General features: G+C 50.1%; 3 protein-coding genes across 3 annotated transcripts; all 3 read left to right on the top strand.

Annotated features, from left to right (window-relative positions):
* Positions 1–3,488: 3,488 nt before the first annotated feature.
* DEU56DRAFT_249334 (uncharacterized protein) lies at positions 3,489–4,532 on the top strand. Its single transcript, XM_041345290.1, has one exon. It carries the CDS (start codon positions 3,590–3,592, stop codon positions 4,271–4,273), a length of 684 nt encoding a protein of 227 aa, XP_041200793.1. The 5' UTR covers positions 3,489–3,589; the 3' UTR covers positions 4,274–4,532.
* On the top strand, positions 4,391–7,335 carry DEU56DRAFT_749891 (mitochondrial protein Pet127-domain-containing protein; the record flags this gene model as incomplete). Its single annotated transcript, XM_041349477.1, has 13 exons — positions 4,391–4,484; positions 4,596–4,665; positions 4,719–4,851; positions 4,904–5,050; positions 5,248–5,376; positions 5,471–5,593; positions 5,651–5,773; positions 5,902–5,999; positions 6,063–6,306; positions 6,364–6,459; positions 6,559–6,655; positions 6,719–6,877; positions 6,992–7,335. The coding sequence occupies 13 exons, from the start codon at positions 4,391–4,393 to the stop codon at positions 7,333–7,335; spliced, it is 1,857 nt and encodes a 618-aa protein (XP_041200794.1).
* A 5,174-nt stretch (positions 7,336–12,509) lies between these two features.
* DEU56DRAFT_905606 (uncharacterized protein) lies at positions 12,510–13,549 on the top strand (the record flags this gene model as incomplete). Its single annotated transcript, XM_041356732.1, has 4 exons — positions 12,510–12,830; positions 12,887–12,958; positions 13,028–13,229; positions 13,286–13,549. Exons 2-4 carry the CDS (start codon positions 12,891–12,893, stop codon positions 13,547–13,549), a joined length of 534 nt encoding a protein of 177 aa, XP_041200795.1. The 5' UTR covers positions 12,510–12,830; positions 12,887–12,890.
* Between the last annotated feature and the right edge of the window lie 157 nt (positions 13,550–13,706).

Genomic DNA, 13,706 nt, shown 5'->3' on the forward strand with positions numbered 1-13,706 from the left:
GGGGTTGTCATCGCCAGGAGGAGGGGGATTGTCATCGCCGGGAGGAGGGGCATCACGAAGGGGAGTGGCATCGCGAGGAGGAGGGGCATCACGAAGGGGATTGTCATCGCGAGGAGTACTAGTAGCGCCTCGAGGATCTTCATTCTGCAAAATACTATTAGAATCATTGTCCTATTGAATTTTAAACAATAAAGGACATACCATGCGTCTTCGTTTAGTGGATATATTTGAACCACCAACTTGCAAATCGGTTGGCCGTTTCAGACTGCGAAATTCATCTGATAGTCCTGCACACCGTATGGCTGCCTTCTCGTCTTCACCGGCCTCCTTCAAATGATTTTGCCAAGTTCGCAGTGACCTGAGCGGTGTTCGGATTCCGAGGCAGTATTTCGTGCAAACGCACCAATGCACATCTGACATTGGCAAGATGATATGGGATATGCTAGACAAAATATAACTTAGTACTAGCACGCGCGAAAAGTACCCAAAGGCTTACCAGTATTTTGGTTGCTTCTTGTAACAAAAGTGCAGTGTGCCAGCTCCACCTTGTTATGCTTTTCGCCCCCCGGCACACCAAAGGGAGTTACACGGCAAGGTGGGCAGAGCTCTGAGGACACAAAGTTGTGATGCGCAGCCAGCACCGTGAGGTGAGTTGATCAGTTCTACAGTGAGACTGAGGTGCACTGATGCGACGTTGTTGAACAGATGTTGAACGTTATAATGTTACGCTGCTGCGTCGCTGGCAGGCTGCACACTGCGCAGTGCATACGCGTTCGATCAACACAACTGATCACATGATCAAGCTAAGTCTAATTCCGTCGAAGTAACGATAATTTACATTTATAAAATCTAATTCCATAGTTCTACGTGGAAATGGCCATGTCCGACTTTCACTGGGCTGGAGGGGTGGTCCGATCGGGAGATTCGTGTCGAGATTCCATATAGACGCGCTGTTTTATCATAGGATCCACTTGCAAGGAAGCGGTTGTTTTGAAGACAAGGAGATGACGTCAACACTGTTTGTGTGACCGTCAAGAATGGCAATCTGCTCCCAAGTGGCTGTGTCGAATATCCTAATCAGGTTTAATGCACCGGAGATAAGCTTCTTTCTGTCCGACGTCCATGCCAAGCTTTCAACTGCCCAATCGTGATTGAGTGCGGTGATGAGCTTGCCCGTCTTGCTATCCCAGATTTTGACTGCACTCTCTCCGTTTCCGCTTGTCGCGATGTGTTCGTTATCGGGCGAGTACATCACCGCCCACACCCAATCGTATCCGGTTTTGATTGTCAGGACAATTTCTCCTCTGTTGGCATCCCATACTCTTGCTGTTCCGTCCCAGGATCCGCTCGCTAATCGCTCACCATCTGCGCTCCAGCACAATGCACACACACCATCGGTGTGTCCCGTCCATTTGGCGATGACTTTCCTCGTCTCGACGTTCCATAACTTCACTCTTCCATCGCTACTGGGCAGATGGACAACACCTGTTACCCATTTGGTATGGCCTCGCATCGTCGAGCGTGGCATGGTCACTGGCGTCTGTTGCTTCTTGCTGGTGGATGACGACATGGTCGGCGCTAGGGATTCCGTACTTCAGATCTGGGACTATCTATGCCAGCGAATTCCGCCGAAATCTTTAAACCAGACCGGGTTATCAGACGGCAATATTAATGGTTGTTGGTGAGTCCTGCTTCTTTCACGTTAACGCTTGTCAGAAGCAGACAAGCAATTTCTCGCGGGGCACCCTACTTACAAGAATCCAGTCCTCACCTGGAAGACAGCTTTGGGACTGTATATGCAGCACTTGCTGGGCCTGCTTGAGAATGTGCAAGATATCCTGGTGCGTATGGGCTGAAGCATCTGTAGTAAGCAAGTGGTCATATTTAACCTGCAGAAGAGCCTACGCTATCACTCGCAAGATGCACCGTTCACACAAGCCCAGTGCTCAATCACCAGCGATCAATGGGTGTCTGGTTGGGAGAAGGGGAAGTTGGGCGCCTGTTGGTTCAAACCGCTTATCAAGGTTCGTTCGATGCGTCATCCTCGTGTTCGTTTCACAGCTTCATTGCTGTGTAAATGAAGCGCTCAGGTCTGTGACCGGCGCTATGTGCATCCTCTTGTACTCAAAGGACCTCATTATGGCGACAAAGTTCGACGGGAGCCGCAATCCCTCTCCACTCCGCATGTTTCTTCCGGCCCATGTTCGAGCTCATTTCAGTCAACATTTCTGGATGTATGCATGCTGTGCAGCACGTAAATAGTACTAGTACCCGGGATGGAGTTGTCGTTTATATGACAATACCATATATTCACTACCTCAGGACAAAGTCGCTTTGCTTCGTCCATAAGGTCCACAGTCCGCTGGATTACAGAGGGGATAGGCGAGCTAGCTCTAGTTCTGATGCGAGATAGACGGTTGATTGAGGTGCGTGAGCTTGATCAAGTGTGGTCCCCGAACGCTTATCTATGTCCATAGGTGCTAATACTCCTCCCCCCTTGCCAGTGATCATCGACATCCGGTGTCGAATTCGGGATACTTCTGAGGCAGCGTTGCATCATCGATGATGCTCAGAATAGCCCGGGATAGTAGCGAGAAATTCGACCCTCTGTTAGCTGCTCATCCAGAGAGGATTTCACTTTCTGGTGCATAATAACTGTCTTCCTACATCATTCTGCTGCGGCTGCAGTACCTGAAATGTCGGTGCAGGGTGCCCAACGCAGGATATAATATACTGCTCTGGACTTGACTAAAACATGTTTCGAATGTACTCGTCCAGCGCCGGTATGTACATGATTCACGGGCCAGCGTTGTGAGCTTAGCGAGTATGTCACAGCTTCTGGATGATGAACATCGCCGCATACACCAAAACAGCGTATATGTGAGTCTTCAAGTTTTTTGCTCAATGTCCCGTTTGCTGGTAATATCACCCATATCACGAGAGCAGAAGTTCCCGCGTGTTCGCAAAAATCGTCTCATTATGAAAGTCAAACCCAGCCAGTGTGTTGTGCATATGAACGATATAAAACGCTATAGCGCTGCAAAATTCCCCTTGCCATCACGCAATTTCCTACACTTTGCTTTCATCGAAAAATGCAAGTGAAGTAGCATCCTGTTCTGATAAAGTCTGACTTTTCAACTTGCAAGGTGATAATCTAGGCTGAACGGAGTCTACACCTGCGCTTTTCCCAGCTAGTGCGATAGGCGAGCGGATGAATTTTCTACCGCTGTTCACCGCACTAGCAGGAAAGATGTCAACAATAACAATATTAATGTAGAAGATTGGGACGTTGCCAATCACGTTTCGGGAACATACAACAGGAAAGATGCAGGTTTGACTCCAATTGGGCACTTCAGATTAGATTTGAGTACGGTGCAGAGGACCATGTGATGATTAGCCTAGTACGACGTTCATGACAATGAATGGTGACGGGCGCTTGTAGTATGAGTTTAGGGCAAGCGGGACCCTCAAGCTCAATCGTCCCGTTCCCAATCGAGTAACGGACGCTAAGCTTTTATGTAAAAATAAGCGCCCATGAAAAAGCTTTTCACCAACTCGAAAGGCTGAACTTGCACACTACGACTTTCGGATGCACAGTCTCCAAAATGCGCGCTCCATCGCTATCGGTGCACTCGCTTGCAGAAAACGAGCATTTGGCGTTTTTGCGGATGCTGTAAACATCAACTCGGACACAGGCTCAACGCGAAGCCAGAGCAAGGACCAGAGTCAAAGCTTGGAGTCGGGAAAGGATGAGAGACGGAGCAAGGAGACAGCGCAGGGACAACAGGGTAGACAGGGACAGAGAGAAACTCTCTCGCACGTTCTGGGTCGCCGGCGTGAATCCTCGCGCAGCCATGCAAACAGCTCACATGCCGCAGAAAAACACGCTGATGCTAAAACCACCAGCTCTTCCGTCAAAACCGAGCCCTTCATACGGGAAATCACGAAAAAAATCGATAGTGCTGTGGAGAGGACCATCAATCCAAGCACTCGAACCCCTCACCATGTCGCTTCAGATGCAGGTGCTTCGAGGAGAAGAAAAAAGGAAAGGCAACTAAGAAACAGGAAGGAACAGGGAAAAGCGGACGTTGGCGATGCTGGTGCACGACCTGCTGTAGAATCAGCGCGTGCCTCCCTTGCAGGATTCGACATGAAGCGTACTGAGTTACTGGAGCTACTGTTAGGCCCTCCTGGGGAAATCAGTCGTGTGGCGAAGGAAGGTTGGACTACAGGGTGGGGCGAGGACGGTGCGTTGTCCATGAAAACACTGTGATTTTGCTTTTAATTCAGTCCTGGTCTATTGTGCGCAGCGCTTCAACCAGGGGAGAATAAGAATCATGGATTGCAGGCGTCGTTCAGTGGCGATAGACAAGAAAGTGGGAATGGGTCCATGGAACGTGGGCAACCGCCGCATTTACATGTTCGCCATCCCCTACCTTACACCCGCCGGGTAGAGGGACTCTTCGACGACGTGGATGACCTGAGTGCTCTTTCATCAGGCCAACCGAGCTCCATCAACAACATACTGGAAGGTTCGTATCATTCAGTAGCATTCGCCAGGTTTTGAACGTGGTTCTAACGTGTGTATTGTGCAGATATTGAACCACCCACGGAACACAAGCCTATTGCGCGGCTTGCACATGGGCTTGATAGAGTGCTGTTTAAGTGCATCTTTCTGCTTTGTGGTTTGTGAATGCCGATTTAACTCGATTTCGTAGCCCCGGCGTACACTGGCTCCAAGATCCACGCTCACGTGTATATAATTTCACGCCTTGGCTTGAGAGCATACCCAAAGTCACTGATTTCGCGTTCGAGCGCGTCACTGGGTTCATAAGGAGCTCTCAGGATGATGTATGTTTGATCCCTACTTTTTCTATCTACAAAATCTGAGGACACTCATTAGGACCTTCATACACTCGCTAAAATGCACTCCCGACCATATGTCGGGTCGACTTCCTCCCTCACCGGTCTGCTCAGCCATATTTACTTCCTCATCTCTGGCGGAAAGGATATTGATACGAGTGTTTTGAGTGGCGCTTTTGCGCATGAGGTAAGTGATTGTTTATGGCACCCGAGGCTGAGTTTTTGGGCATGGATTTTGCGATGTATGCTCTTTGGCCTTCAATGCGAAGTCTATACTCGCCTCTTATCGGTTACATCTTGCCACACACGTTCCTGGACACGACTATATGCCCTGTTGCTCTGCCTATATGCCCTTTCCAATTTTGCTGACACATCTGTTCACAGCCAACAAACTTTACCCCAGGCCAGCGCATGCCCGTGTCAATCGTGTTACGGTACAAAGACGGTGTATGGGCGGTCGATTCTGGTAAGGATGGCGATGATGACAGTGAGAAAAATGTATTGACCTGGATGGTGAGTCCCACAGGACCATTTGGTGCTTTTCTATTTCTTGCTTCTCCTTTTTGATTTACGTATCACGTAACTGATGCATGGGTTCGCATTACAGGGCACCCTCCTCGAAAAATTCGTCACAGTTCCAGAACCTGAGTTCAAGTCTCTCCTGCGCTCTTCGCCCGCCCCAGCGGAAGGTGAGGAGGATGAAAGGAGGGAGGCATATCGGTATGCGAAGGTACGTTTTTCTTGTATGCTTTCCCGCGCGGTGATTGATATGATCTTATGGGATCAGAGTAACCGCTTTTTGATGCGCTCCCAACTTGATTGCGTAGACCCGCGCTTACCAGGAACAGGCGTTTTTGATGTCAAGACCCGTGCTGCGGTGCCAATCCGACTGGATTTGCTGAATTTCGAGGTGCGTACTTTTTAGTTCGGGTCTGGTACCATCCATTATTGTGATTCTATCGGGAGCACATCATGTGCATCTCAACAACGACTCATACTCTGAACTTGGACTGGGCTGACGGTGTTCGTTGAATGTAGGAGAACTCGGGTTACCTCATTCGCACGCTCCATGGACCACTGGAGAGCTTCGAGAAGGAATACTATGATTTAATTCGGAGTGCATTTCTGAAATACAGGTGCGTTGGTGCCTCACCCTTTTCGCTTTCTCCCGCCTTGACTTGACACTCGTCCCTTACCAGCTTCCAAGCTCGTATCGGCAACATGGACGGCGTGTTCGTTGCTTACCACAACACGGCCCGCATTTTTGGGTTCCAATATGTCTCGCTCGAGGAGATGGACGCGCGGTTGTTCGGACCAGAGGAGAAGCCTGCCGGTGTTCTTAACGGTAGTGGTGCGCCCACCCGAGGCGCGCGCATATTCGAGAAGTGTGTGAAGCTGCTGGAAACAGTGATGGATGAGGTTGTTGGAGTGTTTGGGGAGAGGGTCAGTCCGTTCTTTTGTGTGGTCCAACGTTTTAGTGACTGGTGTGACCCCGGATAGAGCGTGAAATGCACTTTCGAGACACGGGAGCGCTCGTCGAAGATGAATATATGGGTTGAGCCCGTCGAGTGGGACGCGGAGACAGACGGGAAGAAGGTGATAGAGTTGAAGGAGGGAGAGGAGGACAAGGATACAGAGGTGATGGAGGAAGGGAAAGATGATGAGGGGAAGGAGGACCAAGAGAAGACAGCGGAGCCACCGATTATTCAGATCGACGTAGGGGTGCAGAACTTTATTACTGGGGAGCCTGTACGGGGCGCAAGAGCGATTGGTGTCGCGCCTTCCGAGAACTGTGCGTCGTTCTTTTTTCCATTCGGCTCCATTATCATGGGTGCTAATATTTTCCGGGGTACAGGGATCCTCCACTGGACCATCTCGCATAGCGCGCTGGAAGCCTCCAGGATCCGGGCGAACCTCGCATCTGCGAAAGATAGGCAGTTCCGTGCGTGGAATTTCCCAGCGAATATCAGCCGACCCGAGGAGATGCAGGCATGGTGGAATGCGCTGGATTTCGGTGGACGGAAGAATACTGCTTCCCCTTCAGGTGACGGTGACGGGACTATGGGCGAGGAAGTAGCAGTGATCGGCCTACCCGAAGTGGTGGTAGGTGACGATAGCCCTGTCGCAGTGGGCGAGGAGAACGGTTTGATAGAGGAGGAAGGACCTGAAGCCAATGAGAACGGCACACAATCGTTTAATCCCAAGCTCTTCCGGCCAGCGTCGACGAACATTGAGCTATTGCGCCAGCTATCGAGAGACGGGAGGGAGGAGACTTTGAGGGCAGAGGCCGAGGAGGAGGCAATGGGAAGGGAGAAAATCGTTTGGGGTCTTTTGAGGAATGGGGGTGTTGGGAACAGTGAAACCAAGGAAGTGCCTGAGGATGGGAGTTCGGCGCACACCGTTGCTCAGGCTTTAGAGATGGAGACAGTCGATGCGGTGGAACAAAAGAGCGAGGATAAGGACAGGGACTGAAATCTTCCCCGTAATGCAGCGCGCTGCCGCCGAGCTGTCGTTGACCTTGCTTTCCTCTAACAGTTCACGACGCGGCGCCCGACGCACGGCGAGTTGACGACACAGTACATCGCATAGTCATTCAGTACTCAGTACTCAGTACGTGCACGCTATATTTTGTGCGATTTACGTTTGCATTTTTAGATAGATATCGTATACGATACGACTCATAGTAGTATGTATATACCACACTACAGGGACATCCATACACAGATCCCAATAATCACAACACCCCTCTGCATTCCGGTGAAAAAGAGGGCGGACATCTGTTGGTCATCCTGAGTCCACATATGGCCGACAGGGTCATATTCGTTGGTGAAAACAACTGTCAGTGTCAAACACAACTTCAATGAAAGCAGACACTTCAGTAAATGCCTGAGTGGGAAATCATCACGGGAGGACAGTTCCTTATTGCAAGTACCTCACTTGTGCGTCAAGAATCAGCAGTATGGCCAGAAATGGTATGTTCAATTTAGTTTCTATTTATTTTTCTGTATGTGTGCACGTGGGGGTGTCGGTTTATTATGGACGCAGAAGCAGAAGCAGAAGCAGAAGCAGAAGCGACCTACTGTGAGCTCCCCATGAAGCTGTGTAGCGAACACGAGGATGACGCATGGGTTTGATCGGGCGCCCAATATCCCCTCTCCCAACCAGACACCATTGATCGCTGGTGATTGAGCAATAGGATCGTCTGAACGGTGCTTCTCGTGAGTGATACTCAGGCTGTAAGCTCTTCCGCAGGTTAGAGATAATGACTTGCTTACTACAGCGGTTTCCGCCCATACCCACCAAAGTCTCTTGCACATTCTCGAATAACGGCGCAGCGAGTCCTGCATATACGCGATCTTCTAGGCGAGGACTAGATTTCCGTAGGTAGGTTGTCTCGTGAGCAATGGCTTGTGCGCTTCTGACAAGCATTAACGTGAAAGAAGTAGGCCCCTAGACTCACCAGCAACCATTGCCATCCGATAACCCGGTCTTATTGAAAAATTGCAGCGGACTTCTCTCACATAGATAGTCCGCGATCTGCAGTACTTGGAACCCCCAGCGCCTATCATGTCTTCGTCCACCAGTAAGAAGCCAGCGATCACGCCACGTTGGACGATGCGAGGTCATACCAGCTGGGTAGACGGTGTCGTCCATCTGCCCAGCGAACGACGCATAATCACATGTTCGCATGACGCCTCACTCCGATTATGGGACCTAGAGAGCGGTACACAGATAGGTAAGGACTGGCGAGATAAGAGTAAAGCAGGAATGTGGTGGTCCATGGCATTGTCTCCAAACAACAAGAAAGTTGCAAGCGGAAGCAGCGACGGGACAGTGAGTATGTGGAACGTCGAGACGAGGAAGGCCATCACCAAATGGACGGGGCACACCGATATCGTGTGTGCGTTGTGCTGGAGTGCAGATGGTAAGCGAGTAGCGAGTGGATCCCATGATGGGACAGCAAGGGTATGGGATGTCAACAGCGGCAAAACTGTCCTGACAATCAAAACGGGACACAATCGGGTATACGCGGTGATTTACTCGCCAGATAAAGAAAAAATCGCGACAGGTGGCAGCGAGTATGGAGTAAAAATCTGGGATAGCAAGACCGTCGGGCAAGCTCATCACCACACTCCAACACGATCGCGTAGTTTACAGCTTGGCCTGGACGTCGGACGGAAAGAAGCTTATCTCCGGTATATTAAACCTGATTAGGATATTTGACACAGCCACTTGGGAGCAGATTGCCATTCTTCAGGGTCACACTTCCACTGTTGACGTCATCTCCTTGTCTGCAAACAACCGCCTCTTTGCAAGTGCATCATGGGATAGAACAGCGCGTCTATGGAATCTCGACACGAATCTCCCAATCGGACCACCCCTCCAGCATGAAGATAGTAATGTGGAGTCCGCAGCCCTTTCTGCTGATGGAAAAACGCTAGTCACTGGTTGCCACAACGGAAATGTGTACACATGGGACATTCACGCCATCCTAAAAGAAGCTGGCCTTGAAGACCTCCTACCTATTTCTGATGTAAATCCCGTAGTTCTTCGGTTAAAGCTATACTAATCTCCCATTTGCAGGTCCCAGCTCAAAAATCATTAACGACCGTATGTGACGTGTTTCCTAAGCTTTTCAAACCATTTCAAAGCCATTCTAGAGGGATGCTTCGCGACGTCCAGCTATTCATGCCCGTCAAATACCGCCGGGCTTTTTCGATGGTGTCCAGGTGAGTCATCTGCTTTTGTTGACCAGGTATTGTTCTTATCTTTGTGCTCTCAGTCCTCCGCAGCGCAAGGTACCCATCACAATCTCACCACACATGACCCCCGTCGCGCTGCCTCTTCTTCGAATCCACGTGCGCTCTTCAGCGGCTTTTCGTCGCTGTTCCGCCACTCTCACTTCAAGACTAATGGAGAAACTGAACTTCAGCAACGCCCAACGCGGACCATCTTCTCTCGCGGACCTCGCATTGTCGACGTTCCTACAGTACAGGACAGAAAGGTAAGTTTTTGTTCGCGTGCGATTCCCAACGCCGTTGTCCAATGATTTATTTGCAGCCATTGGCTGTTGCTCCACGGCCGCGGCCGCAGCAGCAAAGCCAGCTGCACGGCCAATCCCAGCCGTCGTCATCACAAACTCAGCCTGCCACCGCCTCAACTTCCACAACACCCCCTGCACCAGGTACTCACGCTACTACACCTAGTGCAGCAGCTGCACAGTCTCCACCCATCCCATGGTGGGCTCGTCTCGTACTTTTCCTCTGTTGTGCATCTCCCTCACATGCTAACGGGCATTGATACTGTGGCATGTGGGCAACTAGTTCATCTTTGTTTCTGTCTTTATATCTTTTGCTACTCCACCAAGTTTGTTTTCTCGTTGTGACAGTCATGCAATGCATCGAATTTCATAATTCTAACCGTTGCGAGAGAAACATTATACTCGAAGAGATTGAAAACCCAGGACCAGTCCAGGCTCCTCCGTCTATCCATGGACATTCACAGTACTGCATATTTAGGTGTCAGCGAGCTCGCCTGAACATGGCCGCAGACCTCTGTGTTTTACTTATGGGATAGCAGAGACCACGGAGCGAGATATTCTTGCCCTTCATCGCGATGACCGCGGCTTCATTCACTCCGTCTGCTCCACTGCAACGTCCATTCTGCTGCGCTGTTCCATATGCATTGCACTTGAAGAACTGATACCTATGTTTACACCCGCGTATGTCTTCCACCCAACATCGAACACATTTCTTTCAGCAATTGCCACGACTCATTCCAGTCCATTTTTTGAAGCAATAACCGTGCTTTCCAAGCGTTGGGTCGTGACATGTGACAGATATGTAGAACAGCAGAGCGTAATTTATGATATTCTGAAGGCAAAATGCAGAACGAAGGGTGTGGAAGTTGTTAAATTGTAGATGGACCGAACTACTACTTGGTGGATGACCTTTTCTTGGACTCATTCTGTGTCGAACTTCGGAGTGATGTTTTGTGTTTAGTTTCAAAGGTTCCGTCAAAGGTTGGCAGAGAACAAATGACTGAAGCATGCCCTCACACATCTGATCCTTGTCACATCTATAAGTGCTCAGACCCGTGCATCACTGTCTACGCGCAACAACCACCAATGCATCTGAACGGAACCCTTCATAGTCTCGTCAAAATGCACATCTTACAATATCTCTAACGTCCTGACGTCTATCGTGCTGTGAACAGACGCCGCGTCTTTAACTTGTACTATGATAATGCAGTTTGATACGAACCTCTTGTATTCTCCACTGGGCTGCTACGCAGAAGGCGGGCTTCAGAATACAGCATTGAGGGAAGTAGAGGAGAAATGCAACGCCCACCGAACTTCGTCGCCAGCATTAGGTCCCTTACGTACAAGATGCACATCGCGCCGGTCAGACCTGAGCGCTTCATCTACACAGCAATGAAGCTGTGAAGCGAACACGAAGATGACACATGCGACGCACCTTAAAAGACAGCTTGAACGAACGGGCGCCCAACTTCCTGTTCTCTCAAGTAGACATCCATTGATCGCTGGGGTGATTTGAGCACTGTGTTCGTCTGAACGGTGCTTCTCGTGAGTGATACTGTGGGCTCTTCTGCAGATTAAAGGTGACCACTTGCTCAATACAGCGGCTTCGTCCCATACCCAGCAAAATTTCTTGTGCATTCTCGAATTACGGTGCAGCGAGTCCTGCATATACAGTGCCGAAGCTGTCTTCTAGGTGAGGACTTGATTCCTGTAAGTAGGTTGTCTCGTGAGCAATGGCTTGTGTACTCAAGCGTTAACGTGAACAAGAAGTAGGCCCCTGGACTCACCAGCAACCATTGCCGTCTCATAACCCAGTATGGATCAAAGATCTCGGCAGACTTCTCTTGCATAGATAGTCCCCAATCTGCATTACGGAATCCCCAGCGCCGACCATTTCACCATCCACCAGCGAGGCGCCAGCAATCATGTCACTCCGGACGATGCGAGGCCATACCAACTGGGTAATGGGTGTTGTCCATCTGCCCAGCGGACGACGGATAATCACATGTGCGCATGATGGCTCACTCCGATTATGGGACCTAGAGAGCGGCGCACAGATAGGTGAGGATTGGCGAGATGAAAATAACGAACAAGTGTGGTCTATGTCGTTGTCTCCAAACGGCGAGACAGTTACAAGCGGAAGCAATGACGGGACGATGAGATTGTGGAACGTCGAGACGATAAAGGTCATCGCCAAATGGACGGGACACACCAGTGTTGTGTGTGCATTGTGCTGGAGTTCAGATGGCAAGAGAGTAGCGAGTGGATCCTGGGATGGGACAGCAAGAGTATGGGATGCCAACAGCGGTGAAACTGTCCTGACAATCACAACCGGATACGATCGGGTGAACGTGGTGATGTACTCGCCTGATAACGAAAAAATCGCGACAGGCGGAGACAAAAAGAATGCAGTCAAAATCTGGGATAGCAAGACGGGCAAGCTCATCACCACACTCAAACACGATCAACCAGTTGAAAGCTTGGCATGGACGTCGGACGGAAAGAAACTTATCTCCGGTTCATATGACCTCATTAGGATATTCGACACAGCCACTATGCAGCAGATTGCCGTTCTTGAGGATCACACAAGCTTTGTTGACGTCATCACCTTGTCTTCAAACGACCGCTTCCTCGCAAGTGCATCATGGGATCAAACAGCGCGTCTATGGAATCTCGACACCAATCTCCCGATCGGACCACCCCTCCAGCATGAAGATCGTTTGGACTCCGCAGCCCTTTCTGCTGATGGAAAAACGCTAGTCACTGGTTGCCAAAACAGAAATGTGCGCGCATGGGACATTCACGCCATCCTCAAAGAAGCTGGCCTTGAAGATCTATTGCTTGTTCCTGATGTGGGTCCAAATCTCATGGCTCTTTGGCAAAGATGATGCTATTATCTTCTTCGCAGGTCATAGAGTTGCTAGACGTACGTGGTATATTTCTTGACCTTTTCGATCACTCTAACATCCATTGGCATTTTAGGCCGATGCCACGCAGGGCCAGGACGATGAACTACCATCAGACTTTTATGATGATGTGCGAGATGGTGTTCATGTGTGTCGTTAGCGTTTCGAAATCAGTTCTTAATCTGACCTCTTGATCTCAGCATTCCACAATATACAGTAACAAAATCCGTTCCTCTGCCCGCCGCCGCCCTCTCGCACACTCTTCGAGGAATACGCTCCTCAGAGGCCTTTCAACGCTCTTTCGCCGCTCTCCCTCCAACATCAATCAAGCAACCGAACTTCAGCAACGTCCAAGGCGGTCTATCTTCTCTCACAGCAGCCCTCGTGTCGTCGAGGTTGCTGCGGTGCGGGACAAAAAGGTACGTCTTTGTTCGGGTGCATTTCCAATAACTGGGGTTTGATTATTTCGATGTAGGCGCTATTTGTTGCTCCGCGGCCGAAAAAAAAAACACAGGCCCAACCACAAGGCCAAGCTCAGTCGTCGTCATCGCAATCTCAGCCTGCCGCCGCCTCGACTTCCACGACACCTCCTGCTGCCGCTGCCGCTCCCACTCCTGCTCCCGATACTAATACTGCAATACCAGGTGCAGCAACCGTGCGAGCAAACATCCTCCGGTTCTTGTCTCATCTCGTGCTCTTTCTTTGTTGCGCATACCCCCCTCAAGCTGATAGACGTTAATGCAGATACCGTATATGTGCCACTACATCGTGGTTGGCTCCGTTCTTTGGAGTGGTTACCTTACTTTCGTTGTCTTCCACTAGTTTTTAGCAAGCGCACATAAATGTCTTTACATATATCCTGCGTGGGGATCATGCATCAAGTATCTCCTTCTGCC

The sequence above is a fragment of the Suillus clintonianus genome (assembly GCF_016758775.1).
Source record: "Suillus clintonianus strain FC179 chromosome Unknown DEU56scaffold_210, whole genome shotgun sequence".
Classification (NCBI taxonomy): domain Eukaryota; kingdom Fungi; phylum Basidiomycota; class Agaricomycetes; order Boletales; family Suillaceae; genus Suillus; species Suillus clintonianus.